The sequence below is a fragment of the Lagopus muta genome, chromosome 4 (assembly GCF_023343835.1).
Source record: "Lagopus muta isolate bLagMut1 chromosome 4, bLagMut1 primary, whole genome shotgun sequence".
NCBI lineage: Eukaryota > Metazoa > Chordata > Aves > Galliformes > Phasianidae > Lagopus > Lagopus muta.
The window spans coordinates 27,469,152-27,488,303 of record NC_064436.1 but is presented as its reverse complement, the minus strand read 5'-3'; the positions used below and the strand labels follow the sequence as shown (position 1 = coordinate 27,488,303).

The following is a 19,152-nucleotide window of genomic DNA, read 5'->3' as shown; positions in this document are numbered from 1 at the left end:
GAAAACATTTTTCAGACTTTTCGTTTAAATACTGCCTTATCTTTAAAGGTCAGGCAATAAAACCTGAAGATTTCCTATGTAGTTGTTCATATATGGTATCTTGCAAGAGTAGAAGAATAGGAATTGCTCAAATATTCCTTATTAGGGCTTTTGAAGATGACAATACTGTTTCAGAGTTCTTTTAATACAGCTTGCACTGAAACAGCAGATACTCAAGCAGCTGTGGAGCTAGCAGCTAAAGCCATCATTGCACCAAGGCACGTTTCTCATCTTTTCTTGACCTCTGTGTTATTCGTGATGTAAAAAGGAATAAATGCAACCGCTTGAATTTTAAAGAAGAAAAATTTTCTGCTTAGCATGTATATTGCAGCAGACATGTCAGCTGGGTGTATTTTGAAAGAAAATAAATCCTGGTACTCGATGGTTTATCAGCAAATTGCACTGACAAGCCTTGGTGAAACAAATTTGTAGTCAAAAGCTGTTTTCTTTGAAATAGAAACAGATTGTGTCAAACAACTGAAAGATTGTTTCACACACGAGAATAACTATATGACAGTACAGCTAAATATTCATGTACTGACACTGATGAACTAACAGCTGTGTGCCAAAAGCTACACACCAAAGGACTCTGGTCGATGACCTGGGCACAGTCTGGCCACACACAGTCATCTGGGCTCCAGAGAGCTCACTTCTCTCTCTGAATACTTAATGCTGGCACTTTTAGACTACCGAAAACCTATTTAACCTATTTGTTAAGACTTCCAAGTTATATTCCTGTGTTGCAATCTGTTGCTGAGAGATGATCCACACTTCTTACTAGCTCAGAGGAACGCCAGCAAGCTTCCAAGTTTATACAAGCATACAAGTAGTACAAGCAGTGTCCTACATTTCTTGCATAATCTCATTAGGCTTTGAATGCTTTCCTCTCTATTTGGGAGCAAGGAAATAGAATGGGAGCAGGATAAGTATGAAATAACACAAATTGAAGTATCCCACCTTAGCAATTCAGAACAAAAACCAATTCCTAGTGCTGTTCTAAATATTGGTTGAAAAATTTCTTTTGCCTGATGATCACAACCTAAATTTATCGGATGTTAAACTAAACAAACAAGACCAATACTTTTACAGTCATGGCCATACCCTCTTATGTGAAATACATTTGGAAGATGTTCTGCATGTCTTTTTTCCCCATTTGTTATTGCTTTTGTAAGGTTGCACTTCCAATCTCTCACAATACCTTCTGAACAACAGATCTGAAGCTGCTTAAATGCACCACTCAATCTTTCTTATGGCTATTAGACTCACAGCACAGAGCTCAGAAGAGCTTAATGTCTCAGAAATGTATGACATACATTCCAAAGAGCACTTAACTCCTATGGAAACTATATGTGAAATTAGACTCTTAAATAGTTATTGCTGGAAAAACTAAGAGCCACATTTCAACAAACCTTTTAGAAACAGTTAAAGAAGTCCTAAAAGTGAAAACTGTCAAACAGATTTTGTAAAGTCTGAAAACACTAAGGAAGATAATATATAACATAATGAAGTAACGTGCTACATATAGAAAAATGGAAACCAGAGAACTGCAGGTAAAATGTGACGATCTGAGTGTTTCAAAGTGGTTTAACTGAAAATAAATAAAAAATTTTTAAAAAAATCACCAAATCAACCAGCAAACAAAACCACCCCATCTTAAGCTGAAAACTTTTTGAGTAGTTAAATGTCTTTCTTAGCAGCTGTCAGAACAAACTATTAATTAACTTTTAAAATGAACACTTGCTGTTTGAGAAAATGAAGTAGATAAAACTGAAAGAAAAGAAAGCATCACAAAAGTAAAGAGTAACTCCTGCTATATTCTTACTGATGAATCAATGAGCTCTGTATCACTCAAACTTTTAAAAACAGTATACAAATATGGAACCATCTATCCTTTCCTCATGCAGTCAAGTGCATCATATTCTTCCCACTTGATGAGCTTTTCTCATGTCAGACTGCCTGCAACACACTCACAGTGGTAGCAACGCTACCAGCTGCTTTGCTTACCGAGATCAAAATTGTTGGAATTGAGCAAAAACTCAGGGAGGTAGAAAAATTCTGGGATGAGCTCTTTGACGTCTGCCATGTTGTGCTTTGATGCTGAGTACCAGGCCTCTCGCACACTGTGAAACATTCTATCTGCCAGGTCAAAGTGACCGCCCTGCAGGACAAAGGGAGAACCAACAGGTCAGCCCACCAGAGTACCTTGGCTGAGAGAAGGAGAACCAGAACACACATACACAAGGTATCAAGATAGAGATATCTTCAGAATGTTAAGAAACACACTCAATCCTACTTCAAATTTCAGTCTGGGGATCATCCCAGAGAAAATACATTTTTCTTTGCTTAATGACTTCCATGTAGGACCACTGTTAAGATCCCAGCTCCTCCTCAATCTGCCAAAAAATCCAGGCTCTGCAAATTTTGGTTTACTTTAACACTTAGTACCAAACTCCCGGGATAGAAGTACTGGTTTAAAAAAAAAAAACCTTTTAATTTTGTGCGAAGATGTTAAGGAACTGGCATATAACTCTTTCAACAGCAGACTAACAAAGCCTGATTAAAAATGTAATTTTTTTCACAGCAAAATCATCTTTGGTTTTTGCCTTGTGTTATTTTGTTCATACATTTATTCAAAACATTCTAACTTCATGAAGAAATGTGAATTCCATTGCATCCTCTATTAAGTAACCTCAAAGATTTCTGGACCAATCCAACCTGCAATCGCTCAACTGAATTTTTTTTTTCTAACATGTCTTATGAAAACAAAGGAGATAAATCTCATTTTTTCACGTAGACCTCAAATGCACAGCAGGAAAGCGATACAGGAAGTGAGGTCTTATTCTTTTTACCTGTAGTCGTAAGAAAATCTGCGTAAAAGGCTCCATCCGGACAAGATAGGAAGCCACTATCATGGCAGATGAATAGTGGGTCCCATAATGATAAGCTGGAGTTTCGCCTGCAGAAAATTAAACATCATGCACATAGAAGAAATAAAGCAGTTAGGTGAAGCAATTACTGGTGACAGTATTAACTAGTGCTGCCTTGTATCTACTCTGTGATTGTGGACACATTTAAAATTGAAAAATTTTATTTAATTTAAAATTGAAAAAAAGCACTTTTAACTTTCATTCCCGAGTCATCAAAAACTGTATGTTTTCTTGTGGCTATTTCAGTTAAAGCTGCAATGCAGTACCTGTAACTTAATGGGCTTCTGCCCAGCAGGACCAGGTTAGTCTTTTTTTTTTTTTTTTTTTTTTTTTTTTTAATTTAAAATGCTTGAAGCATTCCAACACAGCTATGGTGATTTCTGCTGATAGAACGTTGTTTACTTCATTATTCTTGACTACTCTGGAAATAAGGCTTATGAAGAAACAATTCTCTGAATTTCTGGCTACAGATTTCATACAGCTAAAATAGCATCTAAAACAGAGAATATATAACTTGATTGTGTTCACTTTGAAGCATTATGAACTTAAGAATTTCCGAGTGCCTCTATTTCTTTTGGATAGTAGCAAGGAAATGGTACTTCCTGAGCAGGAAATCATACATCAAACTCAGAAACGAAAAAGCTGAACTGCTGCTACTGCAGAGGTATTCACATTCCTCTGTACAACTTACTGCCTTTCAGCAGTGCTCAAACTGTACTCGTTAAAGAGACTGGATGTGTATTACTTCTGTACTCTGCCCATTTCTAGCCTTTAGACACCGTTGAACTGTTTTGAAAAGCAACTGTTTTGTCTTCATTTTAATATATAAACACATGCTGGTCAGATTTAAAAATCAACAGTATAACAATATTGCTTCGCTTCTAATTTAATATTTGTTCATAGGTCCTCAAAGACCCACAGTAGGGCTCTGCATATCCAGATCCAGAAGTCTTGAGTCACGTAATTAAAATTCACAACATCCTCCTGAACTGTGGCAGGCTCCTGCCTGTCTCCTTGTCCTGCAGCATGTACCACTTCTTACCATTAGGATCTTCCCAGTCTTTGTATCGTTTCTTGTACTGGGCCAATCTGTCTTCTGTTTGAGCTCCCATGGGCTTTGCCAGGTTTCTGAATGTCTTGGGATTTGTAAGATCCAACTCCTTTAAAAATAAATATTAAATAATAATAACAATATTAAAAATAAAACAAACATAAATTCAATTTTAAAAACACATGCTTTCCCTGTAGACACAACATCCTTCAAGATATACTTCAGAAAGCTAATGCAAAAACTTACTGCTGCACTCTTGCACGCTGACACAAAGGAGGTGCAACTGCCTCAGTACAAAGTGAACATGTGGGCCTTCACCTGTCCATTAGCACCCATAAAATCAGGATGGGCAAGGGCCTTCCTGCACAAGACTGCCAAGCACCTGCACTATCCTACGCACTGACCGCATGGGCTGGACATTACAAAACATGAAAATAAAAAAAGGCAATGAAGATACACCTCGATTTTATGGAGGTAGTGCAAGCCAACTGTAATACTCACAACTCAAACACATAAAAAAATGACTATTAGACTGATTGTATATTTTATTTACCTCTCAATCAAATTACTATTAGACTGATAGGACATTTTATTTACCTCTGAATCATAGTCTGCGAGGACCCAGGGAAAGACAGGGTACTGCATGAGATCATTGTAGGATCGGCCCGCCAGGGTGTTTAAGTGCATCAGGTACTGGAAATTACTGATTTCTCCTCTCTGAAGGAAGACATAACAGAGCTGTAAAAACCCCACTTCACAACAATCAACTGGGCTGTCAAACTTCTCAGGTGCTTGCGTTAGCTCTCTACAAACATAGGAAACTTACATCAGTATTACAATGTCCAAACTCTATTTATACTTTTAACGATAGAATCATTTGGTATTTCATGATGAAATATACCCAAAATTAAATATAATTTGAACACGAAATATAACCAGTTACAGTACTGAGATACTTTTTCTAAAGCAGTATTTGTTCATAGGATGTAACTCAGGTGTACTAAGTATATATTACTACAAAATGTGCAAAAAAAAAAAAAAAAAAAAAAAAAGATAGCACTTACTTCCCATCTTTGAGTAACAGATTTTTCTCCCACTAAAGTACTGAGCAAGCCAGACCTAGATAGGAGAAGAAAGTACATTTTCTGACTTATCAATAGAATTTGAGTTGCATCTTCATAGGACAATTCAAAATGCCAAGATTAAAACTTACAAATTTTTACAATCAGGCAAAATGGATTTCATTCCTTTTGGTTTTAGCAGTGCACATTTTATTTCTGAGCACAGACAGTTGAAATAATGCACTTTATGCATGCAATTCAGTACACATTCAAACATACCTGACAGGCTGCTACTGAGGAAAATATCTAACAACCCAGAGAAGCCAAATAGTTTTGCAACTTCAGTTCTTTCAAAATGTACCAATAACTTTAATCTATGTATTTATATGTAAATATGAATTTATGTAAAACATGTATTTATTTGTAGGAATACATACCAAAATTGTCAATGATGCAAGAACATTTAAAGAAGTTGGAGCATAAAATTAGTATTTATTTGGCATTACCCAGTTATAAACAGAGGTTTATACAGGAACTCCCCAGTACATCTGGACGTTCAGGTAAGCATCACTGATTTGAAACCAAGGAGATAAAGAACTTATCAGGAACGGCAAAGCTTACCCTTGTTCTACGCTGGTGTTTGGCCTCTGTCCAGACACTGACTCCGAACTGTCAGTTAGAGATGGCACCACAGCCAAAAACCTGCACCGATAGGTAGAAGATTACCATTAGTGTCTGATGTAGGCATCTCTTCTTCTTAGAAATGAACACATCTGGTACAATTATTTTGTTCTGAGCAGCTGTGTAACATCTTTAACAAAACCAGAACATCCCTTCTCTCCCTACATCCACACACTGTCACAGCTCTCACACAGACCTCATGCAGCAAGTTCAGCATACAGGCATTAGCGCTTCCTAGTGGCTCTTTGGTGCCATGCTATATTTGCTACAGAGTTATGAACTGTCTCACACCAATCACTTGCAATCTTGTTAGCCAATCATTGTAGGCTCAAATATGACTCAAGACAGACACTTGCAAATAATCATATTAAATATCCTAACTTAAGTTACTTTACAATACCTCTGATAAACTTTATTTCTGACCCCTTTTTGGAACGCCAGAAGATAGTTTCGTCCGTCTCCTGAGAAAACTTCAATTGCAATTGGCTGAAAACAAACAAGACAAACAGGTCACCACTAACACATCTGCTTGTCACTTTCAAAGGTCAGAAATAAACCAGTTTGGCTATGCTGAGCTACACATGACACAAAATTATTGCAACGCACACTTTGTCTAGTGTGGCCAGCTGCTCTATTTTCAGAACACTAAAATCCACTAACTCACCCATTTAACTAAGTCACAGTAGACCAAAAAGTTCAAGATCAGATATTTAGACTTGTATTTCATCACGATGAATAGCTTTCACTTGCCAAATTATGATCTGCACCCAAGTTACCTGCAAAAGGTATCTCCTTTTATGTACTTCCTTAATATCTTCATATGCAAAAATGCTGCACGTTCTTTTGAGTTGACTTGGACCTTGCCTTGCCCCCCTTGGTATGATTGGCTCGTGCATCCTGTAAACGAGCATAAACAGGAAAGTGATTAAAAGAGATGCATTGTAAGAATCATTCTTTTCATTCATATGAGAGCACAGGCATAGAAAGAACTTGTTTCACAATAAACCAGCTTAGCATTTTGTGAACGCAAGAGGCAACTGCTCCTGAGATCATCAGCAATTCTGACATTATTTTGTAGTTGCCCCCTGAAAAAAATTTCATTAAATATCTGCTGTTTGCCTACTAAAGACTGATTAAACTCTATTCATTCACTCACTTTGGAGGCAATGTCTCAATGTCGCGTATTTCTCTGGTGGCCGTCATGGTGAATCCATCAATTACGTAGAAATGCTCTTTGCCAAACAGGAGCAGCCCTTCACTGGTGTCAAGGCCCTGAACCCGAGCACAGCGGTACATGTGCTGAATCTGAAATGAAAAACAGGCACTTAGCAAAAGTAGGTCAACGAGCTGAGACTCAGACCATTGCTCCGTTAGAACCAATCCCAGACACTGCTTTGTTATGCACAGATGCAGTAAAAATTTTGCTATTTTTCCTACTCATTGAGAAAAACGTAACCTTGGCAATCAGCAACTGAGAAGGTAGTTTAAAGGAAGTTTCCTCTCTATGATATAGATTGGTAAGTTTACTAACTTGCTCATACATGTATGGCTTCTTGGGCATATTCTACAAGCTGTAACCAACTTGACTGATCACAAATCTACTGACATACTTCAGACAAGACGGAATGATGAAATAACCAGAGCAGCCTTTCAATGCTGTTCTTAGGGATAAAATATTCACTGTCCATAACTTTCATTCTAATGATAAGAGCAATTGATCAGTTTGTAGAGTATTTATATTTTCAACACGCATTTCCTCTTTCAGCTCATTATGCCAACCGGGTAAGCAGAGGACAGCTGTAGGACATGTGTTATGAGGAGCGGCTGAGGGAACAGGGACTGTTTCATCTGGGGAAGAGGAAGCTCAGTCAGGACATTATAGCTCTCTACTACTACTTGAGAGGGGGCTGTGGTTAGATGGGAGTCGGTCTCTTCTCCCACATAGCTAGTGACAGGACTAGAGAGAACGGCCTCAAGTTGCAACAGGGGAGATTCAGGTTGGATGTTAGGAAAAACTTATCTCTCAAAGGGTAGCCAGGTGCTGAATGAGCTGCACAGGGAGGTGTTCAAGAAATGTTTGGATATTGTACCAAAGGACGTGGTTAAGTGGGGAGGTGTCGGTGGACAGGTGGATTGGATGATACTGGAGATCTTTTCAAACCTTGATGATTCTATGATTCTATGACTCAGTTCTAGGACAGGTTTGGTTTTCCTTAGCAGGTAGGAGGTTAAAAAAAAAAAAAAAAAGTTTCCAGTACAGTGTTTGAATTGAAGCACACATTTCTTATCAAAGATATTACAAGAAGCACCTGATGGAATATTAAGCAGATGCAGCTGTAAATCAGGAAATGCATATGAGGATGTTTATTTCTGCTCTCTACATGCAATGCAGAACTTCCAATACAGTAAACACTGTTTGTTTGCAGTACACAATACCTTCTCTCCTTCTTCAAGAAGTCGAAGCAAAGTTGTATTGTCAGTCTTCTCTTCTTCATCAATTGAACTGCCCTCAACAATTTGATCTTGTGACTGTTCCTGGTTCTCATCATCTCCTCCATCAGGAGCAGACCGAGACCGTTTCAGGGGAGGCTTCACTAGGCCTTGAAAAGGAGAACGAAGATAAAATTTTAAAAAATAAAAATTAAATGATCGTTGTGAAAAACCTTTTCAAGTTTAAAATTTCTGCTGTGGCAGAAAACAGAGCCCAACATGTTTATCTCAGTGCAAATGTAATGGAATATGTAAAGGCAGACAAATTTAAAGAAACTGGAGCAGGATAGAAGAAGCGATCTAACCTTTGACTCTCGCAATTGTGTCCTCCCCATGTTCTGGCTCCTGCTGAGTGGTTTCACCCACTGTGTTTTCCTCTATGGTGTCCTGGAAGATGGTAGGGTTTCCAGATGCCAGGCGCATGTAGTACTCCTTACTGTCATAACTTATAGCCCTTCGGTAGCGAGCAGGTTTCTTAGAAATAATTGAACACAATCATTTGGTCAGTCAAGTCTTGTCACACATTTCAGGGACATGGTGTGCAGCATGGAGCATGCCTACAATGTGCTCTGTGCATGTGCAGCAGTACACCAAAACATGAGAACAGGGACTCCACCCCGGACCCAATCTAAGGAGAGCTATTCAGCCACTGAATTAACAACGGGTTTGTGGAAAAATCTGCTGCTAAACCTACAGTACAGGAAGTACAGAGCATGGCTATCAGGTAACAAACAACAGATGTCACAAAAGACAGGCTGGATGTTTTTGCTGAAGCCTGATAGATCAAATGGATATTTTCTACCCTCTCAGCGCTCCCTGCAGTGCGTGCAGCTCATTCATTAGACAGCCAGCTGCGAAACTAGACAGTGGTCTGAATAAACTCAACAAAAGATTAAAATAAGTGAAGCTGGTATCGACTGAAAGAGATGGGAACTTGAATTTAAGGATCAAAAATTAACTACTTCAGTTTTTACTTTCATTAATACATATTTTGAAGGTCCACATGAAACTGGCATAAAAAGGATCCACTTAGAATTCATCAAGAATCATCAGTAACCGCAATGGATTATGTTGCATTTCATTATGGTAGTGGCATGGTGTTGGTCTTTTGTTTAGCATGTTAATTCTTAGGTTCTTCGTTTAATTACAGAGGTAATACTAGAAAATCAAAGTAGCATCTAAATGAGGACATTGTCAGAAACATCACTGCAGAGGCAAGCAGGGATAAGAGCTATTACAGAGCCAAGAACTTCTCTCAAATTATAACAAACTGTTGAAACTGGATGGGAGAAAAGCCATTGATTTTATACTTCAGTTGAAGTTTTCTTCTACAGGAACTGTTTAACCCAACACTTCTAGAATGCTCAGTCTGAACACATTCAGTTCTTCACAGATAAAAGTTTTAACTTTGTAGCATAATTTCCCATTATTTCTGAAATTATAATGGCATTATTACAAAATATAAGTACAGTCAGTGCTTTAAATTATGTGCTATTGCAGAATATCAATTGCCATTTCAACTATGATTTTAACTTGTTCGCTTCTGCAGCAGTATCTGGAAATACATAAAACATGATTTTCTTTTTTTGTTGTTGTTTATCTGGACAATTATGCAGTGGAAAACTAAAGGACCCTTAAAAATAAATTAGCTGTATTACAAGTACGTGCTTGGAACAACTAAGTGATTAAGATTGGCAGCATGGAGATTCATTACTTCAGGTCAAACTGGCTGCCTCAAAACTCAAAGATGCAAGGTACTGCGATTTAATTTGCAGACTTATGCTCAACTAAGCTTTTGCTCCTTTAACACCTCAGTGGTAACAACTGATGTGTACACTAGAATGAAAAATCCAAACTAGCCCTATTAACATAAGGAAAGGGAAACAGCAACAATTTTACTTCATATTCTACATAATAACAGATTTCATTTATTTGTGTTAGTTTATTGCTGAACATATTTTAAAAGAAGTGAGTACACATTGCACGCTATACTTAGTGATGGGCAAGGCTGTGAATGTCTCTTAATAGACAAGTATGTAACATGGAAAAGCCCGCAGAACAGCCAGTTCTAAACAATTCTGTTGTTTTTAAGCTAGAATTCATATTTTGAAACAAAGCATAAACATCATTAATAAAAATTAAGACTTGAAGGAAAGAAGTCTGCGGTGTCAACAAAAAATGGATTTTTCAGCCCATGATCAAAAAGGGGAAAGAAAAACCTGCTCAGCAGACCCTCTTCAAAATAAACATTCATTTTCCTAGCAGGTGCTTCCCACCAATCCTATTGCCCATTACTAAACATTTTTTATAGACCATTAGTTCAGACCCCAAGCCACAACTCTGTACACAGTGAGAACAGTGACAGCACAGCCCAACACAGCCTGTTAGTGTGCAGCAAAGAAGGGAAGAGCTACAGAAAGTTGTATTTAGATGAAGGCTGAGGAGAGCACAGTGAAGTCCTTTAATGTGAATACTGAAAATAACATCTTTAGGCCTGGAAATACATACTGAAAGAGCAAGTTGAAAGCCAAATGTAGAAGCCTTGTTAAGATTGCCCAACATGCAGGAGAAACAAAAGAAGTTGTATTTATTTGACATTCTTTCAGTCAGTGTATTTGTTTCTTTACCTTTTGAGGAACGGTATCATCAGCTGTCTCAGGAAGTCTACTTGAGAGGTCAGACTGAAAACAGGGCATTAAGTATATGCATCAGAAAAAGAACACTTTTGAGAAGGCATGATGTTCTCCATTGTGTGTGAACTTAACCATCACTAGAGCTAGTTTGAGTCAGATTGGAAGTAGACAAATACACTAATAGTGTAATGTTGGCTATACAATCTTTTTTGTTCACACATCTTAAGTACCTTAACACTTGATTTCTTGATTTGAGAAAAAAATATCCTGCGTGCTCCATTCTTTAAAAGCAAACAGGAACTAATTGCGAAGCTTTCAAAGGTTATGTGCATTTCTGGCTAAGTGGTCCATGTTCATGGTCACAGATTTTCAGTGAAAGCACACCCGAACCAATGCCCATAGCCTGCTTGGTTTTTGCAATTTTCTTTGGATACGTTTAAGCATTCTTTAGCACTAGGCCAAGAATTGAAACAGAAATCTCCCATCCGTAAGTATGGTATTTTATGGCTTCTTGTTGCTAGTGAAGATGCCTCTGCTGCTCACTAGCAGGAGCACACCACATCATATTTTGGAACAGGCAGAGGTCTCAATTTCACTCCATTTTGAGGTGTGAGAGGTCTAGTCCATTCCCTAAACATACTGTGAAAGAACAACCAGATCTTACCAATCATTTAGGACTTACAGGTATGCTGATAAACCAGTAGAGTAAAATATGCATCTTAAGATCCACTTTAAAAAAAACAAAGTTTGTAACAGGGCATAAAATTTCTCTCAACAAATCTTGAATTACTTACCAACAAGTTTGTTTCCTGCTCAGCTTCAGGCATGTAGGGATACTGAGTGTAAAACATGTCATTTCGCACCATTTTCTTCCTCATTCGGCAGGGCCCCTCAGTCATCTCCAGCATCCACTTGTCAAGATGGGAACCAATGGGAGGACCCCACAAACCTCGCTCTCGTAGTAACTCATATTCAATTTGAGACCATTCTTCTGTCACATATTTTAATGCGTTCTGCTGACGCTGGATACAAACATGTTTATATAAAGCATTAAAAACTACGTCTTTAAGCCCGTATCCGATATGAGCAGATGTTTTCCTTATACTACAAAAAGTCTTGTAACTGAAATTTGTAAGAGCGTTAAAGAAATACTCATTAGAGTAATACACTCTAATGAGATCTCCAGTCTCAGCCACCACAGAATCAAGGTTCATACTGTAATCCTCTAAGCAGAAGAGGAAAAAGAGGATAAACAAACTGCTTTTGATTTTAATCTGTAACTGAATGTATTTGTAAATGGCAAATATGAGCACATGCAACATTAATACATTGATTTTGAAAAGGGATTTTAGGAATTTTGGATGGTTTTCCTACAACACAAGAGAGAAACAGAAGAGAGAAATTAAATGAAGCAAAGCTCATCTGGTGGAATTTTGCTTTAATAACTTATTCCTGCAGAATAAGCTACACTGAACCAAAAGACTTTGGGGACGCTTGGAATAAAATCCAGGATACAATGATTTGTTTCTAGGAGGCACAGAATAGCTACGATCTATTACCACATGAGTAGAAAAAGGTATCAATTTTTTTTTTAATGCTACTATGAAAGTTATCTTTGCGTACAAAGCTTTTCTATGTCTTCTTTTTCCAAGAATCTTAAGTACTTAGAAAAAAGAAATGGGATAGAAACATGATGGCTTTCTAAAACAGTGTACAAAACCTTTAAGATTTAACTTAGGTAGCACTACTGCAATCAAATCAAATTTAATTTTCCTCATTTATTTGACTGCATTAAGAAAGCATCCTTAAAATAACTGTGTCTATACATTGAAGTGTGTCACCATCAACCTTCTAATACTTCATAAACCACATACTGAGAAAGAGGAGCTGTCCAACCTAACGTGTCAAAAATACCAGTTTCAAGTAATTCTCTGAATCATACCTCCTGATATTCTTTATACTGCATATCAACCAGGTCTCGAACCACTGCTATGTGAGTAAACATCCATTGGGAAATTTCCTAATAGAAAGATAAGGAGATGGACAGATTTAGACTTCACACAAGCAAGTTATGGAAAAGTTATAAATGAATAACCATTACTTGCTCACAAAAACTATCTGCTTAAAAAATGATTTGGACTAATTTTGAACTACTGCATGCAACTGTATTTTCAAGGCTGTTTTATGGTTTTGCTTTCTATGAGTGTTTTCGTGGTTTTCTTTGTTTTTACAGCAACAAACTCATGTACAGGGATACCATTTAAGAGAAGAGGGCAAACACTTGCTAAGAATTGAAAGTACGTGACTGATGGTACAGAACATTCCCAAATAGCTAAAAGAGGCAATAGATGAGAAATATTGCTACTATTCTCCATTTTCTAGTAATATTTTGTAGATGCTGACCAAATTTGATGGAAACCCTAACAGCATCTGCCATACTGTATTGAAAAACACCTGCTTTCACACTGCTCCCTGTAATGGCATGTCTGGTAACAGATGTTCTCTGCTGAGCATGGGGATTTCTTCATTTTCACTTTATCGTGTGTGCCTGTTTACCAGGAAAAGGACTGAGAACGCTGAGCATTCCTTATTAAATCAAAGCCAGTCTATAGCTCCCAGATGAGCAAGTGAACTGGCGAGCTTCTTTTCCATTCACACAGGGCACAACTCCTGATGAAGTCAATAGACATTACACATTTCCTTATGGCAGGAACAAATCTGCCTCCCATGATTTGATGTCTCCTCACTATTTCATGTGCTTATTACAATACAAACTCAACCCTCCAAAACTTTCATAACCCTCTTTCCTTTGTTTTCTATGTCCCAAACACTTTATATGAACTCTTTACAATGCTTCATCAGGTTGTGTCCTAGTGAGAGTACAGTTTTCTCCACTAGTCTTCTTCGCTTTTTAGACAAGCAACAACCTTGACATCCATTACAAAATGCCGCGATAAACTGAATTTAAGACCCAGTTAACTAGAGCAGTTGAACAGAGAGCTTAACTCTCAACTTGCTGTTCCAGGTAGGCAGATACACCTGCTGGATTAAGCCACACAAAAGCAAGAAAGGACAGTCTCACTATTCAGCAACGGGAAAGCCAAGCACAATTTATCACCTTACACCCTAAGAGACTCTTTATCCTGCAGTATTTACCATATACTACAAACATATAATGCTGGATTTGAGACTGCATTTTATGAAGAAAAATTACCTGTGTAGAGAGATTGTGTTTGTTGAGTCCACTCTCCTTCCGGTTTCTCCTAGAACCTGTTAGTTTAGAGAGGCCAAACCCACTGCTGACTCGTGAAAGCTTGGACTGTGTGCTTGGAACCAAGGCCTCCCCTCTACTGATGCACTTCTTCTCGTGGGCTGAAAAACAAGGATTTTATGTGTTGGGGTTTTTTCGTCGTTGTTGTCACTGGTATTTCACTAAATAGAGTAAAAGTCTCCATTGCTCTCAAAAACTTTGTGTGCTTGTCTGAGTAGTGTGTTGTTTTGTTATTTTTAAAGGGAGAAGTTGATTTGTTGTTGCTATTGTTGCTGTAGCATTGCTGCTGTTTTTCTAAAAGAAGAGATTCCCAAGTGAAACGTTGGTATTTTTTGCACTTAAAAGGATTAATGGATTAACTTGATTAACAGGTCTGTGACTCCATTCATCGCTTATCAAAATCAAGGTCTATGAGCTCTAAGTTGTTACCTACTCCTCCCTCCAAATACCAACTAGTTTCAGTTTTGCTGAATTACATTCGTTAAAGACCAAATGGATACTCCAAGGAAGGGAGACAGTATCTGTAGAAATCCAATTCTGAGGAAGGTCCAGCAGATCATCACAAGCAGTGTTCATGGTAAGGCAAACAAGTGAGCCAGCCCACCACCACCGCAATCCATAAGGTACTCTTTGGTATATGCTTGCACAGTAAAACAAGAAGCCATTAGGATCTGCAAAAGCATTGAATATAGGTCCCATGTATGGACCTTGTTCAAGTTTTTCCTATACCCAGTGCTGTTTTCTGAATCAGAGATACTAAACTTTACTAATAATAAGTATTTGCCAACACAAAAAAGTAGGTCCATATCAAATCATCCAATGCATGTGGTTCACTATGGGGAAAGCTAGCACTCAGAATAGATCTTCAGCTGCACTTACCCAAATGATTTTGCCAACACTTTAAACTTGCTTCCTCAATTAAAGGTCTTGCAACAGTTATATCCACTTGGCCACGGTCATTGACAGGCAGCATCACTTTAAAAACTTCTTCTAAAATCTGTTTTTTACTGTGAATCAGCTCTGTCCACACTCTGTTTATGGCTTTTAAAAGAAGCTGGCGACCTGCAGCAGTACAAGACCACAAATAGCAAGTTCTCTACAGTGCTTACTGAACTGGTACTTGTACAGTAGATTGAATAAACTAAACAATTTCACAAGGTTTTTCCCTTCTTTCTTGATTTCTGAAATGCCTTTTACTAGACTTATTTGTCATTCATATACTGTTAGATAGTATCTAGAGATCGATTTTGAAGTTTTCCTCTGTGAATCTGAAACCTCAGCTCCAATTATTTGTGATTTCTCTCCTACACTCATGCATACATTAACAAAATAAGATTAAAAAGTTTACAGATTACACATTTGTATGCACAAAGTTTCATATATATACAAATTACTTTTTTTCGTCTGTATTAATACACATGCATAAATATTAACATATAAAAAGATCAAAACCACAATCCTTTTTCTTCACAGACAGTTCATAAATTCCCCCATGAGAGAATGATCCTAATGAAATTTTACACCTTATATCATTTACGTCTTAGCCGTGCTCTTGTAAAATTCAGCTGATAGAGAAGCACGGTGCATACTTGAAATGAGACATTGACACTGCACTCAATTTAGCGCATATAAAGTGGCATCTCTAATACTAGTGCACATCCAGCAAAAAACGAGGACCACTTGCTATTTTTACCAAATAGTTCTCATCCCGATTATGTCAGCCTTGGTGTTCAAAGTGTCTTCAAGGTTTTTCTTTGTTGTTCTTAAACATACACACTCTCCTGTCCAAAGAGTAATGGGAGTAAAAGACTACTGAGGACAATAAAGAAGCAGCATTAGCAGACATCCGTGGCTTGATCACTTGAGATTACCTTCACTGACATCTTGATTGTAGACTCCGTCTGGTTCTATATCTGAAGGGATCATAATGTGCCATGTTGTCATCCTGGCTTCTGCTTCCAATCCAAACCCATCAACATTGCTACAAATACACAGTGAATTAGCAACCAGAAAAAAATACAAACTAAAACCTTTGATTTCCAATGATTGAAGCGCAAAGATGTGTGCTGCTACGGGAACACACTGAGTCCACCTGAGTTCTCAGGATATACAGTCACAAGGAGAACTGAACGTTTTTGAAGAGGATATGATATGAACAGTGATATTACTAAAGGAAGCAGTAATTATTAAAGAAACACAGTGTGGCCAAGGCCATCAATGGAGAACATTAGAGTTTATGATGATGATACTTCCCAAATGACTTTGGATAAAACTCAAGTCCCACAACTTTTTGGAAAGAAAAATGGAAATGCCAGTCAGGCATTTGGAGTAAAGACGACAACGGGTGTTATCAGCTCATGTCACATCCACCTAGTTTTATTCCTGAGTAGACTTATTCAAACATCCAAATTAATAAGACAAAAAATACATGTTAAATGACTTTTTAGACAGCAAATCTAGTGACAGATCCCTCTGACAAATACTTAGCACCAGCATTTCTTTCTGCCTTGAAAACACATAATAGTGTCAAAGCATAATAACAGAACAGTTAGATATCTATTATTTTAAAATACCTCTGTAAGAAAAAGACTATTCCTGAGCTCTTCAAATATCATTTCATTTAAATGAATTACTTCATTTTCCTTGCATTTCACTGGCTTTAAGGTTACAAATTGTCATCAACATTTTGCTTACTTGTTCCCAAGGCAAATGAATTTCTATCTGAGATGCTTACCTTCCCACGTGCAGATTAATCAAGCAGTGAGCTAGACAGCTGATGAACTCTTGATCATGATTTCCAGGTCCCAAAATTAAGTTTCTGTTCACAGTGAGGACCCTCAAAGAATCAAGGAGAGCCACTTGCTGAGGAACAGTTTTGTGTGCTCTTGAGAACTGATATAAGATAGTTCTGTTCAGGCAGTGATAAATAGCATCCAGCGATAGTCCCTGAGATCTTCTTTTTGACTGATGGTAAAACAAGAAATAAAACAAAAAACATAGCATCAGATGGGAGCACTTAATTCAATTCACAGGTAGATAATCTTCCCACGCGTTGATTCATGCTGCTGCTCCAATATCAGTAGCATCAGTTCCAGTGATCTCAAGAGCCAACATGATGTCAATATGTGATAATACATTTAAGATTTCAACACCTACAAATATCAGACTACTGTTATTTTCTCTGATTTCCAAAAGCATTAGTAATCAACAGTTTCCAAGAAAAGAAGAGGAAGAGACTTTCAAAATATTTGCCAAGGTAAATTTAGGAAGCTTTCTGAGAATTTCAAAAACACAATTTCATCTGAAAGTATTTTTAACTCAATTGCTCCATAATAATGTACTGCACACTAACAAGGTGCACTAGAAAAGCTCAGAGAAACATGAAAGAAAAAACACACTTCTGTGCTGACTGGAGACAGTCCAGTAGCATGTAAACAATTAAAAACTTCTTTGAGTCTTATCTATCCAGGCTGCACAATTACTCTGCAACAGGCCTCATCCAAACAGTATTCAGTCTGCTCAGAATTGTCACTCCGTGGATTTTTATTTCAATTGTGAAAATGGCTTTTCAAGTGAGCTAATAAGAGAACACTGTTACCTGTGCAATTAGCTGGATTATGAATTCCACAAGAAGTTTGGATTCTTTGTTGAACATGCCCTGCCAAAGCTTATCTACCACACGCTGTGTAAAATAAAACACGTTGTTCACCAGGACTTGGTAGCTTCCTCCACTTGTTATGGGCAGAGATGCATCTTCACCTAGGCAACAGCACAATAAAGCTTTCTTCATTAAAAAAGAATAAATATGAATGCATACATTGACATTAGCTTGCGTTTGTGCTTTCTGGACTTCTGTAAAGGAGAAGCAGAGACTCGGATAAGTCAAACAAAAGCTAAGAGTTAGTGGTTTACCTACACTGAACACACAAGTGGTTGTTTGAAATTGACAGTGAGATAGCCAAAATGATAAAGCAGGGCATACACTAAACTCCCACAGCAATCCTAGAAAATCCAGCATCCAGCATTACACTTCCTACACGTCCTACCACAGCTATCTAAAATGAAAAGAACTGATATGGAATTACAACCCAGCATGCTTACTGGAACAGACCAGATGGTGCCAAAAAAAACCCAAAAACAAGAAAAACAACAGGGTGAAATACAAAAATCACTATGGATATTGCTGGTGGTCCATTCTTACAGGTGGGAGAGGTGTGTTAACCAGTAACACTCCATTCCCTAAGTTTCCTTTCTGTATCAGTGTCTGACAGTATACTAAAACACCACCCAAGACTCTATTCAAGATAGTCTGTTGTTGCAGATCAGTTGATTCCATCACCAGCCACCGATGCTGCATAAAGTCATGATACGGAATACCAATAAAACCAGGACAACCATACTTCATATGTGGGTACACTCAATCTCCAATTTGAGAATATTCACTTGGATCACCATTTTCACAAAATGATGCCATAAAACTCCAGTGCATTCCAATTCCACAGAACAAACGGTGCAATGACCCTGAGCTACCTAATATATTCCAGCAAATAAATTAATCTCACATATCACACTGGCACAAAAAAATATATAACTGAAACTATACCTGAGCAACTAACAAGATGTGAATTCTTCTGCCAAGTTGTTTACTTTATTTCAACATCAAGACCACGACACTTACTGAAAAAAAATCTTTCAGAGAATACAGGTTTCAAAAACAAATGCTTATGTAGGTTCTCTGTCTGGGACAGAAATAGAAATTCCTTGTAAAAGATTGCTACAGCCTAAGGTGATTCAATGATCTCAGCAGGACACACGTCCAGAATCTCCTGACACGGTTTCTCATAAATAATCTAATTCAGAGACAAACGAATATACCCAAAGGCATACATATATTCCAGAGTCCAGAAGAAATGATACTCCTGTGATTCTGAGGCACCACATTAACGCACGGTGCTCCCTTTCATTTGATTTGCATGTATGCAGAAATGCCTATAGCTTT

At 37.7% G+C, this 19,152-nt stretch overlaps 1 protein-coding gene across 10 annotated transcripts in view; it reads right to left on the bottom strand.

Annotated features, from left to right (window-relative positions):
- WDFY3 (WD repeat and FYVE domain containing 3) overlaps positions 1 to 19,152 on the bottom strand; it is a 137,020-nt gene that overhangs the window by 11,960 nt on the left and 105,908 nt on the right. For 8 of the 10 annotated variants that reach the window (XM_048942756.1, XM_048942752.1, XM_048942757.1 and 5 more), the window contains 19 exons: positions 17,752 to 17,912; positions 16,888 to 17,117; positions 16,025 to 16,134; positions 15,033 to 15,215; positions 14,097 to 14,254; positions 12,825 to 12,902; positions 11,677 to 11,904; positions 10,877 to 10,930; positions 8,555 to 8,723; positions 8,196 to 8,359; positions 6,916 to 7,064; positions 6,536 to 6,656; positions 6,160 to 6,245; positions 5,700 to 5,780; positions 5,082 to 5,136; positions 4,615 to 4,734; positions 4,009 to 4,126; positions 2,889 to 2,995; positions 2,044 to 2,197 (listed from right to left, as the gene is read on the bottom strand). In XM_048942756.1, coding sequence (XP_048798713.1) covers positions 2,044 to 2,197; positions 2,889 to 2,995; positions 4,009 to 4,126; positions 4,615 to 4,734; positions 5,082 to 5,136; positions 5,700 to 5,780; positions 6,160 to 6,245; positions 6,536 to 6,656; positions 6,916 to 7,064; positions 8,196 to 8,359; positions 8,555 to 8,723; positions 10,877 to 10,930; positions 11,677 to 11,904; positions 12,825 to 12,902; positions 14,097 to 14,254; positions 15,033 to 15,215; positions 16,025 to 16,134; positions 16,888 to 17,117; positions 17,752 to 17,912 — 2,526 coding nt within the window. The remainder of the gene's footprint in view (positions 1 to 2,043; positions 2,198 to 2,888; positions 2,996 to 4,008; positions 4,127 to 4,614; positions 4,735 to 5,081; positions 5,137 to 5,699; positions 5,781 to 6,159; positions 6,246 to 6,535; positions 6,657 to 6,915; positions 7,065 to 8,195; positions 8,360 to 8,554; positions 8,724 to 10,876; positions 10,931 to 11,676; positions 11,905 to 12,824; positions 12,903 to 14,096; positions 14,255 to 15,032; positions 15,216 to 16,024; positions 16,135 to 16,887; positions 17,118 to 17,751; positions 17,913 to 19,152) is intronic. The other 2 variants (XM_048942759.1, XM_048942760.1) reach the window with 1 other exon arrangement.